Genomic DNA, 15,796 nt, shown 5'->3' on the forward strand with positions numbered 1-15,796 from the left:
CAAGAGCCACCCTCCAGAGCCGGCCTCATGACCTAGCATCAAGAGCCACCCTCCAGAGCCGGCCTCATTACCTAGAATCAAGAGTCGGCCTCGTGACCTAGCATCAAGAGCCGGCCTAGCATCACGGCCTCTTCCCCTCTCTAACCAATGGAATGGTTCCTTTGCTTAATAGGGGTGTCGCAGGCAGCTTTGAAGCGGTTCTGGTTCTCTCTCTCTGCCAAGGTTCTCGCTCTGATTTCCCTGCTGTTCCTGTCTGATTTAGAATGCCGTCTAATCTTCCTCAAGATGATCTAGCTTGAGCTGCTGGACAGCTTTGTTCAGCTTTAAAAAGTAAATTAAGTACCGGAAGCCGTTCAGTGAAATCCATCTCCATTATGAGGTGAAACAGACGATCAGCAGGTTCCAGGTGCTGCTGCCCACCAGAGAATTTCTGGCAAAATGTCAGACAAACAGGAAGCTGCTGATGTTTTCTCAGGTTTGGAGTTTGGCGTGAACAAACATAAGAAGAGGGACCTAAAAATCTGAAAGCTGCTTTCCATCCTGAACGTTTCAGCACCAGGACCTTCTGGAAAACCGCAGAGATGCCTAAAAGATACTCTCACATGAAAAGAAACCATGAATTACAACAGCATGGAGGATTAAGAGAAAAGAGATTTTTTAAAAAGAGGTAATTGATCTTAAACATGAATAAAAAAAGAAAAGTTAAATATTCCAGATCAATCAGCCAAACATTGGTTCTTTGATTCATTATGTGAGAAAACAATCTGCATGAATCCTGCAGGTCAGACCTTAAACTCAGAGTGAAGACAGCCAGCCTACTGTTATTACAGTGAAGCATAGAGAGGCTGATGGATGTAAATCTAGTTGAACGGCTCTAACTGATCCCCACACTGACCAAGCCTCTCCTCCATCATCTACACATTAAAAACCATGAATAAGTTCCCATAGATCCTCCACTGGCTGTTTAGAGCCTTTCAATGAAGGGAAACGTGTCTATTTATTAAAACAAAAGCTCCTTCCTGAAAAATGAACTCCTCCAAGCAGACAGGCATACGGAGGCCAAGAGGACGTCGATTAGCGAGGCCTGATAAATGGAAACAGCGCTTTAGAGAAGTGCCCTGGTAAAAGCATTAAAAATGCAAAGCAGGATCCTTTTAGCTGCTGCCGCCCTGCATTGGATGATAAATGCTGCTCTGAGGAGTCGCTGCTGTCTGAGAAAACAGACCATCCCTGAGAACCCCAGCAGAGTGTCGAGCTCATAGGAGGAACTCTCTGGAACGACTTGGAGGAGAAGCGGTCACAGAGATTCATTTATTGCTCTGACCGAGTCCTGTTGGAAGCCCAACCCCCCGAGCCGCCCGATATTGATCTAAAGAGAAAGCTGTATGAGAGGATCCAAGTACCAACGACCGAGGCAAGCAGCATCCAGAGAGCAAAGACCATCAGCCGTGCCTGTAGATTCTGACTCGGACCGTCCTCCATACCTGTAGCTTCTGACTCGGACCTGAAAGCGTTGCATGGCTTCGGGTGGGATTGGGTTGTAAAGGGTGTCCCTTCATTTGTTAGAAGGATGCAAATCGCAAACGTGGAGGAAAAAATGTACGTGCTAAAATTTCTACCAAAAATTTTTTATATTTCTGTTCATTAGCAAACATTTTCACATAATTTTCTTAAACTTCAGCTGCATGAGGGCTGATTTGGATAAAAGGACCTAAATGTAAACAAATAATAAAGGTTTTATCAGCTACTACTGGTTTAAGACGTTTATGAAGGACCAATGATTTGAACAGAGCTGAAATGTTCCTGTTAGATGATTTGATCTGCCCAGATAAATCTAGAGCCTTACGCCGGGCGTACGCTGTATGATGTTTTGCCCTTTTGCGGCCGATCCCCCAGTTGTGCGAGAAATTTTCGATCGGGCCACCTTTCAGACTGATGGTGCGTGGCGTAGTGTACAGGGGGTAACGAGGGGCGATTCGCCGCTAACGACCACCTCCCCATCAGGAATCGTAAGGTCAGGAGAAAATCAAGATGTTTGAAATTCAGTCGCTCAGTGGGTAAACAAGGATTCTTCTTTTTCCTCTCAGATGAAAACCCAGCATCATGGCGGGGGGGACAATGAGTGAAATGGAGTTCTTTCTGTAAAATTGACAGACCGTAGTAGCCATGTTTGCTCAGCCATGTCTTTGTCAGACGTACAGTGTGAGCAGGTAGATTGCATCAGAGCGTCGGGTCACAGTGTGAGAGCAAACATGGTGAGCTGAGAACTTTTAAACCCTGCGGTTTCACCGTACAGTGTGAGCTGCAGCTGCGTGCAACGATTGGAAATATCGTACAGTGTATGCCGGCTTTAGATACAGTCAGACAGTTAATGTGTGTGAGAAGCCTGGTTCTGGTGAACGGCGCTCAGGCTGGTGGAGCTTCAGCGCCGCGGTGCCGAGTCACTGATGGTGTTTGAGATGGGACTGAAAATACGCCTTATCCCGATCAACAGGACCGACTACTGCGATCCGTTCTCCCTGCATATTCAGATGAAACCTGAGGTTTTCTGGGTTATTGGAGCTTTTTTTTCTCTGACCAAACACAGAAGGCCATGTATGAAGTGAGTCAGTGTCACAGCAGGAAGAGGGAAGGTAGAAACGAATCAAATAGATCAACCTTTCTCAGAGGCATTTTGTTTAACGCAAAGTTTAAACCTGTTTGCATGGTCAGAAAATAAGTAGTTTACTGCTGGAAAAGTTAAACCACTGTCTTCAGGTGTTTGTAATCTGTCTGGACTCAGCAGCTAATCTACAGGATGTAAGCTCGGTTTAATAACGTAATCGTTCTAATTAATGAATCTTAAAGCTTACTTCCCTCATCCTCTGCTTTGTTCACATTATGTTGAACTAAAACTTGGAATCAGGCTGAATTACGCTGAACTGAATCATCCTCACTGACTGCACAGAAAAACATACCAGCTTTGAAGCACATTTATAGCTGGTATGATGAGGAAATAAAGAAAAAGAAGAGGAAGAAAAAGTAGAAATATATGAATATAGAACTGAATGCCTCCTATAAAGAAACAAATGCTTCCTAAAAATCTGAAAGGAGATGACCTTTCCTCAGACTGAAGGAGGATCGTTTAACCACTTTTTTATTTATTTATTTTACAAGCAAATGTGATTAATTTGTAGTATTAAGAGAAGTTGAACCATATTGTGTCTGAAAGTTTGATAGAAACAGGTTTAAACATGAAGATGAGTCGTTTTTCTATTAAAGATGCAAAATTAATGTATGAAAATCTTAAAACCAACCAGATCGTGACCTCCGGCCCCTTCTCTGCCTTCCACTCATCAACGCCGCCTGTTTGAACTGATGCCACTTCAAAGTAAATTCATCAGATTCCCTTTTTTTCATCCATGTGCAGAAAATGAGCAATCAGCGTGAGTAGACAGGTGAAGCACCCCTAATCACTCAGCCGTTAGTTCTAATGAACGGAGAGAGGAGGAAGAGGAGCGGCGCTCAGGATGAAGGGCTGCTGGCCTGGACTCACCGTGCCTCCTCTCACTTGCTGCTTCTTGGGCTCAGGAGACATCTCCTGTGGGATGAACTTGATGGGCCCTTTGATCTGTCTCCTGGATCTCTTGGTGCCGTCGGGCAGCGTCTCCATGGCGATGTCAGCTTCGTCGCTGCTAGCCTGATCGCACTCGGAGCATTGCCTGGAGAAAAACACAAACTGTCACCGCACTGGTGTTTGAGTTACTGTCCAGATCCATATATTCTAGATTTTATTGGACTAACAGTGTTTTAGCTGGAAATAAATTGATCCCTCCGGCCAACTTTTCGTCCAATTTTGGACCAAATAATCCCACTACCGTAGTTCTGTTATTTATGGTTTTCATAAAAGAAACTAAACTTTAAAACATCTGTAAGTTAAATTCAAATTAAAGTTGAATTCTTCTGGCTTTGACTCAATGGAAGAAAAATGATGAAGCCTGCGGCTCCAGAGCCACGTGGCTCTTTGCACCGTCTCCAATGGCTCATAATAGTGGCTAAAAGTGATACCAAAAACTAACGTATTATGAAAAATACCTGTCTTAGAAGGCTTAGATGTTTTGATAAAGAATATTTGAATTGAATTTTCACAACAGAGTGACGTGTAAAGAACAAAAAATTTTTTTTAATAAACTTAGAAATCATGTTTTACAATGATTTCAAAAGCTAAAAATATTAATAAATTGCATGTTTTAGATGTTCAAAAAATTAAAAGTTAATAACAAACCACTGGACTTGGTTTTCAAAGTTTCAAAGACGTTTCGCTTCCCAGTCTGAAAACTTTGTCGGGATTATCGTTGAGTTCCAGGCTTTATGGAGTAGCTCATAAAGCCTTGTTATGGCTTAGAAAACAGGTCCACCCCTTCGAATGGGGAGTCACTGAGGTCGTTGTTGGGCTGCAAATTGACCCGCAAGGGGCCCTTGCCACGCCTGGCTTCACAGGCGCCATGTTTGACCACCTGCATGGCGATAAGGGTTGAGATGGTAGTGGGAAGGAATCAGCTCCATCACTGTATTATAGGTTTTCTAGAGCCCACACCCCTCTGTTTAAGGTTGGTTTTTCTTTCTGAACATAGATGGCTTCCTTCACGCCTCTCTCAAACCACCCGTCTCCTTTGTCCAAAATGTGAACATTCTGGTCTTAAAACGAGTGTCCTTTGTCCTAAAGCCTTTGTCTTAAACTTTTTGTCTTAAACTTTTTGTCCTAAAGCTTTCGTCCTAAAGCCTTTGTCCTAAAGCCTTTGTCCTAAAGCCTTTGTCCTAAAGCTTCTGTCCTAAAGCTTCTGTCCTAAAGCTTTTGTCCTAAAGCCTTTGTCCTAAAGCTTCTGTCCTAAAGCTTTTGTCCTAAAGCCTTTGTCCTAAAGCCTTTGTCCTAAAGCTTTCGTCCTAAAGCCTTTGTCCTAAAGCCTTTGCCCTAAAGCCTTTGTCCTAAAGCTACTGTCCTAAAGCTTTTGTCCTAAAGCCTTTGTCCTAAAGCTTCTGTCCTAAAGCTTTTGTCCTAAAGCTTCTGTCCTAAAGCTTTTGTCCTAAAGCCTTTGTCCTAAACCTTCTGTCCTAAAGCTTTTGTCCTAAAGCCTTTGTCCTAAAGCCTCTGTCCTAAAGCCTTTGTCCTAAAGCCTTTGTCCTAAAGCCTCTGTCCTAAAACCTTTGTCCTAAAGCTTTTGTCCTAAAGCCTTTGTCCTAAAGCCTTTGTCCTAAAGCCTTTGTCCTAAAGCTTTGTCTTAAAGCCTTTGTCCTAAAGCTTTGTCTTAAAGCCTTTGTCCTAAAGCTTTGTCCTAAAGCTTTTGTCCTAAAGCCTTTGTCCTAAACCCCCTGTCCTAAAGCTTTTGTCCTAAAGCTTTTGTCCTAAAACCTTTGTCCTAAAGCCTTTGTCCTAAAGCTTTTGCCCTAAAGCCTTTGTCCTAAAGCCTTTGTTCTAAAGCCTTTGTCCTAAAGCCTTTGTCCTAAAGCCTTTGTCCTAAACCTTCTGTCCTAAAGCCTTTGTCCTAAAGCCTTTGTCCTAAACCTTCTGTCCTAAAGCTTTTGTCCTAAAGCCTTTGTCCTAAACCTTCTGTCCTAAAGCCTTTGTCCTAAAGCCTTTGTCCTAAACCGTCTGTCCTAAAGCCTTTGTCCTAAACCTTCTGTCCTAAAGCCTTTGTCCTAAAGCCTTTGTCGTAAAGCCTTTGTCGTAAAGCTTTTGCCCTAAAGCCTTTGTCCTAAAGCCTTTGTCCTAAACTTTCTGTCCTAAACCTTCTGTCCTAAAGCCTTTGTCCTAAAGCCTTTGTCCTAAAGCTTTTGTCCCAAAGCCTTTGTCCCAAAGCCTTTGTCCTAAAGCTTTGTCTTAAAGCCTTTGTCCTAAAGCTTTGTCCTAAAGCTTTTGTCCTAAAGCCTTTGTCCTAAACCCCCTGTCCTAAAGCTTTTGTCCTAAAGCCTTTGTCCTAAAGCCTTTGTCCTAAAGCTTTTGCCCTAAAGCCTTTGTCCTAAAGCCTTTGTCCTAAACCTTCTGCCCTAAAGCCTTTGTCCTAAACCTTCCGTCCTAAAGCCTTTGTCCTAAAGCCTTTGTCCTAAAGCCTTTGTCCCAATCCTTCTGTCCTAAAGCCTTTGTCCTAAAGCCTTTGTCCTAAACCTTCTGTCCTAAAGCCTTTGTCCTAAAGCCTTTGTCCTAAAGCCTTTGTCCTAAACCTTCTGTCCTAAAGCCTTTGTCCTAAAGCCTTTGTCCTAAACCTTCTGTCCTAAAGCCTTTGTCCTAAAGCCTTTGTCCTAAAGCTTTTGCCCTAAAGCCTTTGTCCTAAACCTTCTGTCCTAAAGCCTTTGTCCTAAAGCCTTTGTCCTAAAGCTTTTGTCCCAAAGCCTTTGTCCCAAAGCCTTTGTCCCAAAGCCTTTGTCCTAAAGCCTTTGTCCTAAAGCCTTTGTCCTAAAGCTTTGTCCTAAAGTTCTGTCCTAAAGCCTTTGTCCTAAAGCCTTTGTCCTAAAGCTTTGTCCTAAAGTTCTGTCCTAAAGCCTTTGTCCGTAGCCATAACAAGGCCTTTGTTGGGCTACTCTGTAAAAGTCTGGAACTCAACGCTAATCCAGACATTTTGAATTGAAAAAGCTTCCTGGATGGGAAGCGAAAAGTCTTTGAACTTGGAAACAAAGTCCAGTGGATTTTTTAAAAATCTTTCTTTGGAATGACTCTGACCTGGATGACTGAGAATCTCCCCCAGCATGTTGTTTTAAATGGCAACAAATTTCCTATTTAACAAAAATAGTAGGTTGTGTTTTATGGAAAAAGTCATAGAATATTTTGCGATGCTAAGCTCCTTTAATTAACCATCTGCGGGGCAAAATGGCTCTTTAGATAGGAAAGGTTGCAGACCTCTGGCCTAGAAGCTCGACCGTGAGAGGTTGAGAAACGTCAGGCAGACGAACCTCATCGGCAGACTTCTATGTTCTAGCAGGAAGCAATCTTCATGATTGCCTCTGACTCTTCATTCACTCATGGCTCATCAATCAAATGGGTTCAAACCAAAAAAGAATCCGTTTCTCAGGCCAGCATCATCCGAACCCTGAGGACATCCTGAAGAACAAGTGGAAGGAAAACACTTTTCCATCTTTTTAGCATAGTTCTAGCTGCTCTCTAATGGCTCTGGGTTGTTAAAAGTGGAGAAGCAGAGGCATTTAATGTCTTCCTGAGATAAAGTGCAGCAGACTGTGGAGGGGGAAGAGAGCCGCTGACATTTCTACCATCTCTGCATCTCTATCTGATAAGACGGAAGAAAAATGTCAGGAATAATACCAGAAAAATGCTCTGCAGAAGCCACTGTAAGCTGCTCCTTCAGGAAAACACTGATTCTGTTCACAGAATGAAGGAGTTCTGTTACATCAAGGTTCTCAGCTGCTTTTCACCAGGGATGGTTACAGCTTTAGACGGTCATCCTAAATTCAAAACGTCAGAATCAGCATTGGGTTCGAAGCTTTATACTGCAGCCCAAAAACTGGCTATGGCTTAGAAAACATTCAGATGGAACCAGGAGAACGGGTCCACCCCTCAGGAACGGGGAGTCGTTTGGGTTCTTTGTTAGCCTGCAGTACCCGATACTGGGCTATGCCTCTTCATGCAGACGACCTGGTTTCTGAGCATAAACCAGCCTTACGACTGAGGGCCCACAGCAGCAGCTGCGCCTCTAGTTGAGCGCTGGACCGTGAATAAAGTCTGCCTGATGGCAGAGTGTAAGCAGAGGGTTTATTTCCCTGTCAGTTATAGCTGGTCTCCCTTTCCAGAGGATGTAAACACATCAGCGTTCTCTGCAGAGTGAGAAAGGTCCCCGTTCTGCTGATGTCGACCCTTCACCTGGGTGTCCTCCGCAGCGCGTTTCAGCACAGACGCTGCCAGGCTGGAAGCTTCAAGGCCTGAACACACCGACTGGAACAACTTCTTAATCTCTGATCTGCTTTATTTTCCATCTCACACTGACTGGCTGCATATAGAGAGGCTCCGACTAGGCAGGATGAGCAGATACGCTGCTCTGACCTACTCTGTCTGCTCCTCCTTATTCTGGTTTCTGTGAGGCTCAAAGAGGATCACTACTTTATCTGTTTTCTGTCCTCATGAACTCCTATCATGGGACAAGTTTTCTATTTAATGTTTCATTCACTGTTTTTGCTCCAGTCTGTCCTGCTCACTATAAACGCGATGTGCGACTCCAAACTGACTCTTTCCCCGTGAGATTAACAGATTTTATTTCATATTTTCCCTCAAAGTGGAGGTGTTTTACTTTGTAACCGCGTCTCTCTTCCTGTCAGACCCATGAAATTGCTGCTGAATTGCTGCGTAGTCCGACTAAAACAGACCTGGGGTCTATCTCAGTCTGAAATCATGTCGGGTGTGATCATCCCCATTGACTTTCAATGAGCGCTAAATACCACGACCTCTACGGCAAGACTTTCTGCATCGGATTCTGTATTTTCTGGCCTTGAAGGGGTTTAAACGCCGTTTTTTTTATGTTGGGCCCTTGATTTTACGTTATTACAGTGTTTAGAAGACTTTGGTGGGAGAGTCTCTGACCCTCGAGGGTTTTCATGTGTGTACATTTTTAAGCGTGGTGTATCCCACTTAAAAGGGGACACCCTTTTTTTTACATTGGGTCCTTGATTTTCCGTTATTCCATCATGTTCTACTCACCCATATGAGTTTAGTGTCATTTGGAGCTGTTCTGAAGATATTCAGTTAGGTTATATCCAGTAACGTCTTCCTATGGGCAACGACTTGAAGGCACAAACTAAACTGTTCATCATTTATCATTTATGGTACGCCAGCATTCAGAACATGGAGGCCAATCACTGTCCCCCAGACATCCGCGTTAGATTTTTTATATTTTTTTTAAAACAAAGCGGAGTGTGTATGACATCATCAGCGCGCCGGACTGGAGTTGTGACAGGCAGCCTGGGCCACAGGCGGCTACGCTCTACCCCTTCTATTCATTCTAGCTAATCTGAATCGTTCATTTGGAGAGCGAGATCATCTGTGGTAGCAGCACTAGACATCTTCCAGGCATGTGAGGAAAACTAGCAGCAGTTCAGCGGACAGGAAGAATGAACGGTAGCCGGCGCGTACTGGCTTTTAGTTATCAGGCTCCTCTCCTGTGGAACCAACTACCAGTTTTAGTCCGTGAGGCAGACACCCTGTCTACTTTTAAGGCTAGGCTTAAAACTTTCCTTTTTGATAAAGCTTCTAGTTAGAGTGGCTCAGGTTATCCTGAGCTATCTCTATAGTTCTGCTGCTATAGGCTTAGACTGCTGGAGGACATAGGGACCCCCTTTTTCATCATTCTGCTTCATTCTATCTCTATTCTCCCACTCTGCAGAATCTGTTAGTTCAATCTCTAACGTTCTGCTCTCTCTGCTTTTTCTCATAGTAGCTTCATCTGGTCTGTTCCTGTTTGGCTGTGACTCCATCCTGGAGAGAAATATCAGCTGTGCTGCTGCCATCAACACCTTTGTTTCTAGATGTTGGAGCTTGGCCTGTTTTCCAGTGTAGTCCTGTTTCTCTGACTGTGACTAACTAGATGTGCTCTCTTCATCCTCTGACATGGGAGCTGGCTCGGAGCTCGTCTGCCTGGCTGTGTGTTTCCTGGACGGGGCCGCCTGTGGAGCTGGTTGACAGTTGCCTTTTGTGTCTATGCTTCTTTTTCTATGTCTGCTTCTGTCTCCTTGAACCCCAGTGGGCCTCAGCAGATAGCCGCTCACACTGAGCCTGGTTCTGCTGGAGGTTTCTTCCTGTTCAAAGGGAGTTTTTCCTCTCCACTGTCGCTACAAGCATGCTAAGTGTGAGGGATTGCTGAAGAGTCAATGAGTCGATGCAATCAGCTGGTTTTCCTTAGATAGAAAACTTTGAATCAATCTGACTGGATGATCTGGTGAACTATAAGGTGATAAACTGAGATGACGTGTTTTGAATTGGCGCTAAAGAAATAAACTGAATTGAATTGAACAAAGTTAGGAGACATTTTGGATCATTTTAATCCAAGAGACGAGTCTGACCACGCTTTGGACAATCTGACATCCCCACCTCTAATCCATCATTATAATCTCTGCATGTTCTTGTTTAACCAGCCCGAACAGAACAGAATTGACGTGTGGATCCAACCTGCAGCGTCTGACTGAGCCTCACCAGTAGCTGTTCTTGGTCTTTTTGGGCATCCGTGTCAGAGGAGGCTCCAGGCAGCCCAGGTGATAGTAGAGTTTACACGTGTCGCACAGGACCAGCAGATGTTGGTCCTGGTTTTTCTTACAGATCCCACAGCTGCAAGAATAAAACAGCAGCTAGATCAAAGAGCACATTATTGCCCAAAGATAGCAGAACTTAACCCAACCTTCAGTCGAGCTTAAAAACTACTTTTTAAAAACTAAACTTTGTCTTAAATTAGGGCTGCAACTAACTGATTAATCAATTATTCGAAAAGATAGCCAAAGGTTCTTTAAAGAAGACTTGTAATGGAAACAAACCAGGTGAAAATCAAACTTTTCCAGTTGAGTTCTGGATGGAGCAGATTAAGACACAAAAACATTTTGTTTTTTGTTTTTTTATCTTAAATGCAAACTTTTTTATTTATAAATTTTTTACAATTTTGATATAATTCCTGCTCTAAGTGGGTCGCTCTGTCAGCTAAAGGCGTGTTTTACAGTCTCTATATTCCGGATAATGATGAATCGATTACTGAATTAGTTGATGATGATTTCAATAATGGCTTCATCTGATTAATGGTTTCAGGCCGGGTTTAAATTGAGGAAATTCATACAATGTTACAGGAGAAGTAAAAACTGTAAACTGAAATAACGGCTTTAAATAGAATATAGAAGAGTTTTCAGTGAATCTGCTGTGTGATGCTATGGCGTAACGCTCATTTTAGAAAATGGCGACCTGAAAGGACGACAGCCTTTTAGCTTAGCCATCTGGGCCTGGCCTGGGCCGAGTTTTCCTGAACCTCTGAGGCGCCTCGTCTTTCATAAGTGGAGATAAACAGAGATTACCGATTAGGGAAAGAGTTTCCAGCTAAACTGTTTGTGTTCTTGATGATTTTTGTTCATTTCATACGTTTTACTGTTGAACGAAGCGAGCTAACAAGAAGCTAATGGTCTGGAGTGACAGCTTTAATGTCTTACTCTTGTTAAACATGATTGGACTAAAACTGAGAGCTTCTGCGATTTGAAAAATGGCATTTCTGCGATGCTCCGTGATGTAGCGTTGTTCTGTCAGATCAGCATACCTCGTCAGACCAGTGTACTTATAGTCAATTAGCATGTGCAAGACGCCAGATTTGCCTTTACTTCTTTAGTTTTGTCAAAAAAAAGACTCTAAAGTACCTCGACGGGCGTGTATTCCTTTAGTCATGTACAACAAAAAATATTTAACATTGTTCAAAAAAACACCAAAGCAGGTAGATCGCATCAGGGCGTTGTGTCGCACAGGTTGAGAACAAACACGGTGAGCAGTTAACTTTTAAACCCTGCGTTTTCACCATACAGTGTGAGCTGTAGCTGTGTGCAACGATTGAAAATATCGTAGTTTCTGAAAAAAGGGCGGTGTGATCAATTTTCAATGACGACATCTGGAACGGCTCTTTTCCTATAGCTCAGATTTCTGTTTTTTCCTTATAGGCGATCAGAGAGAATGTTTGTTTTCTTCACCTGTAGAGAATTGCTGGAAGGCTTGAGGACTTCCCTGGAGTTCCTCCTTCCTTCTTGCTTGGCTTCCTCTCCTTTGGAGCTTTCAGGATGGCCGGAGTGTTCAGCTTCTATATAAAGGAAGAAAAAAAACACTACCATTCATTCATACAGGCCAACAGTGTGTGGCTTCAGTTCTTCCTTCTGTCGACATGCCGATTAGCAAGGCACTTTAATCTGCTGTGCATGAAAGAGTGTCAGCTGTGAATGCAGCTCTAGAGTCGAGTGCTTTAGGTGTCAGGATGACTGGAAATCATTTCAGCAAATAAAAAGGAATACATTTAGGCCCCGTCCACACGAAGATGAACCCTGGCCTAAACGCACAAATTTTTCACCAAACCAGCCTCTCATCCACACGAAGCCGGCGTTTCGGGGGTCTGTAAACGATCTTTTTTTTATTCAGCCTTCAGAGTGGGAAGATTTCGAAACGCCGTTTTCGCGTTTCCATCTTTACGCTCTAACCGCATTTTTTTCTTACACGCCTGCGTCATAGCGTCGCCTCTAAACACGCATGAGCGACACACTATCACAACAACAATGGCGCCGTACTGTGTTGAATGGTTGCTGCTCATGCTCCTCACCCTGCTGTCAGGCTTACAACAGAATCTTCTTCTTCTGGAATATCTCCAGGAAGAACAGAGCAATATCGACCACATAGTTCAGCACCTGAATTTGACTGAACCACGAAAATGGACCCGCAGGGCAACCATGTATAAATATTAGTGCGCACGCCCAACATTTCGTCGCCTATTTTTGCTTTGGCACCACAGCGCCACTTACAGGCCTGGCATACATTTTGCAGCGTTTTCATGCATTCGTGTGGACGCTCACATTTATTTTACGTCTCCGTCTTTACGGCAAACGTTTTGGAAAATATCAGCGTTTCGTGTTCGTTTTGACTTCGTGTGGACGGGGCTTTAAAGTCGTAGTGAAGCGGCTTTTCCAACCGTTGCATTTCCGAATTCTCCAGAGTGGTGCCCGACTTTACACCAGTGAATAAAGTGAATGTGATTGGTTGATTATCAAGGGGGCGGGATTGTTGTGGCAGAAGGTTCACAAGCATTTTGGTTGTCGCCGGTTTGTGGGAAGCATCTTGCTAACCAGTTAGCATCTTAGTGCTAGCAGGTTCCCAATGGGAAATTCCATTGGGACCAAGTAGCACTAAATTGGTGACTTAGAAACGACGCTGTCAAGGAACGCTATGGACAGAGGAAACATGCAAGAGGAGGAGAGTTTAGTGTCAGAGGTCGTGGATGAGTCTCCTCCGTCTTTTTGTTTTACAGTTGTGTAAACAAAATGACAAATAAAATCTGTCTAAAGTCTAGAAGTCTAAAATATGATCTGATAGAGTATTTATATACACGTATTCAAGGCAGAATGATTTGAAATTTAAATATAACTTCCCTACGACTTTAAAATGTCTGACCGATGACCTGCTAATTTTTATATAGTCTTGTCTCGTTGACGAAAACTCAAACTCAAACCCATGACTATTAATGTTTTAGCCATCAAAGATCCACCTTTAGCTCAGTTTTCATTATTGTCATTAATAAAAGGAGCATCAACGAAAAGATTTCGTCGCCCTGGGCCCGATCAACAACACTGGGCCCGACGCTCTGATGCGATCTAACTGCTCTCACTGTACGTCCAGAAACCACACGTCAGGCTCAGCCCCGACAGATGGCGCTAGGCGGACTCGTCAATCTTGAAAAACAAGAAGGAGGACTCCCTTGTTTGCACGTAGGGCAAAAAGGCAAAAACTTGTTTAGTGTATGCCTGCCTCAAGATGGCTATATGCTAAATTGCTTTTTAATTAAAAAATCTGCCAAGAAGTCAGACGGTGACTTTCTCTGTTTGGCCTCGACTCACTTTTACTGCAAACTTCAGTATCTGTCTGTAAAACAAAACCAGCAGAAACTGAGGGGAAAGGAGGCCAGAAGCTGGGACCTTATTGCAGGTCTTATCAATGCCTGATGTTTGGGTCACCTGGGCCTCTATCAGGCCTCCCCTGCAGCAGGGCTCCCGGCAGAGCAGGCCGCCTCAGATTAGGAGCTCCTCTGGGGAAACCTTGTCTGTTTAGTGACACACTCGGTCCCTATAAGATACGTTTTCTAATTAACCTTCACGGTAGCACCACAGCTGAGATCTACATGAAAATAATCAGACTTTCTGCTGTCGTCTTTCATTGGCCTCACACAGCAGGTCTCACTTATAATCTGACATGTAATTGAACGCAGAGGCAATGAATACTCTCCTCTTATTCAGTTTGTCTAAATTATCCATCAATCCAAAGCCGTCCTTCACACTTTAAAGGAAATCCTTCTTCACCTAACAGAAGGAAAAGCTTTAAATATGAAATGTTTGTTTGCATTTTTCTGTGTTTGAGAATGAAGTGCTGTAGGTGTGGAACGATATGTCGACTTTTTATCAGCCAACTGGACACCAGTTTGACCAGTCAGAAAGGACCTGATTATTTAGTTTGTTTCTGAATATCTAATGATTTTATTTGGATTTAATCTTGAAGGACACCTTGTCTGGTGACCCTGGTGACAGCTACGTAATGTTCAATTCAATTCAGTTTATTTATATAGCGCCAAATTCACAACACATGTCATCTCAAGGCACTTCACAGTTCAACCAGATCATAAAGTCAAATTGATACAAAGTTCTCCATCTAAGGAAAACCAGTTGATTGCATCGACTCATTGACTCAATACAATCCCTCACACTAAGCATGCTTGTAGCGACAGTGGAGAGGAAAAACTCCCTTTAAACAGGAAGAAACCTCCAGCAGAACCAGGCTCAGTGTGAGCGGCCATCTGCCGAGGCCGACTGGGTTCAAGAAGACGGAAGCAGAGACACAAAAGCAGCTGTAATAGGCGGCCCCGTCCAGGAAACACACAGCTAGGCAGACGAGCTCAGAGCCAGCTCCCATGTCAGAGGACGAAGAAAGCACATCCACCCAGTCACAGCACAGCTGATGTTTCTTTCCAGGATGACGTCACAGCCAAACAGGAACAGACAAGGCAAAGCTACTCTGAGGAAAAGCAGATAGAGCAGAAGGTTAGAGATTGAACTAACAGATTCTGCAGAATAGGAGAACAGAGAGAGAATGAAGCAGAATGATGAAATGGGGGTCCCTATGTCCTCCAGCAGTCTAAGCCTATAGCAGCATAACTATAGAGATAGCTCAGGATAACCTGAGCCACTCTAACTATAAGCTTTATCAAAAAGGAAAGTTTTAAGCCTAGCCTTAAAAGTAGACAGGGTGTCTGCCTCACGGACTAAAACTGGTAGTTGGTTCCACAGGAGAGGAGCCTAATAACTAAAAGATCTGCCTCCCATTCTACTTTTAGAAATTCTAGGAACCACTAGTAAACCTGCAGATTGAGAGCGAAGTGCTCTGTTAGGAACATAAGGAACAATCAGATCTCTGATATAAGATGGAGCTTGGCCATTTAAGGCTTTATATGTGAGAAGGAGGATTTTAAATTCTATTCTTGATTTAACAGGAAGCCAATGAAGAGAAGCCAGGATAGGAGAGATGTGATCTCTCTTTTTAATTTTCATCAGAACTCTGGCTGCAGCATTTTGGATCAGCTGAAGGCTCTTAACTACAGTTTGTGGACTTCCTGATAGTAAAGAATTACAATAGTCCAGCCTTGAAGTAACAAATGCATGGACTAGTTTCTCAGCATCACCCCTGGACAGGAGATTTCTAATTTTTGCAATGTTCCTCAGATGAAAGAAGGAAATTCTAGAAACCTCTTTGATATGGGATTTAAATGACAGGTCCTGATCAAAAACAACACCAAGATTTTTTACTTTATTATCTGAAATCAGTTTAATCCCATCCAAATGAAGTGACTGACTAATCAGCTTATTTTTCAAAGACTCTGGTCCAAAGACTATAACTTCTGTTTTGTCTGCATTCAGAAGCAGAAAGTTAAGAGTCATCCAGGTTTTTATGTCTTCAAGACATGCCTGTAATCTATGTAATGGGTTAGCTTCATCTGGATTTATAGACAGATATAGCTGGGTATCATCAGCATAACAGTGAAAATTAATCCCATGCTGT

At 43.3% G+C, this 15,796-nt stretch overlaps 1 protein-coding gene across 1 annotated transcript in view; it reads right to left on the reverse strand.

The window, feature by feature from the left end:
• The window catches only part of phf14 (PHD finger protein 14), a 98,682-nt gene that overhangs the window by 22,776 nt on the left and 60,110 nt on the right, over positions 1-15,796 (reverse strand). Inside the window, exons 12-14 of the mRNA XM_038285903.1 lie at positions 11,683-11,789; positions 10,166-10,297; positions 3,536-3,701 (exon numbers count right to left, since the gene is read on the reverse strand). Of these exons, the coding sequence (XP_038141831.1) occupies positions 3,536-3,701; positions 10,166-10,297; positions 11,683-11,789 (405 nt within the window). The remainder of the gene's footprint in view (positions 1-3,535; positions 3,702-10,165; positions 10,298-11,682; positions 11,790-15,796) is intronic.

Source organism: Cyprinodon tularosa, unplaced genomic scaffold (assembly GCF_016077235.1).
Source record: "Cyprinodon tularosa strain WSP-4 unplaced genomic scaffold, ASM1607723v1 ctg217, whole genome shotgun sequence".
NCBI classification, from domain to species: domain Eukaryota; kingdom Metazoa; phylum Chordata; class Actinopteri; order Cyprinodontiformes; family Cyprinodontidae; genus Cyprinodon; species Cyprinodon tularosa.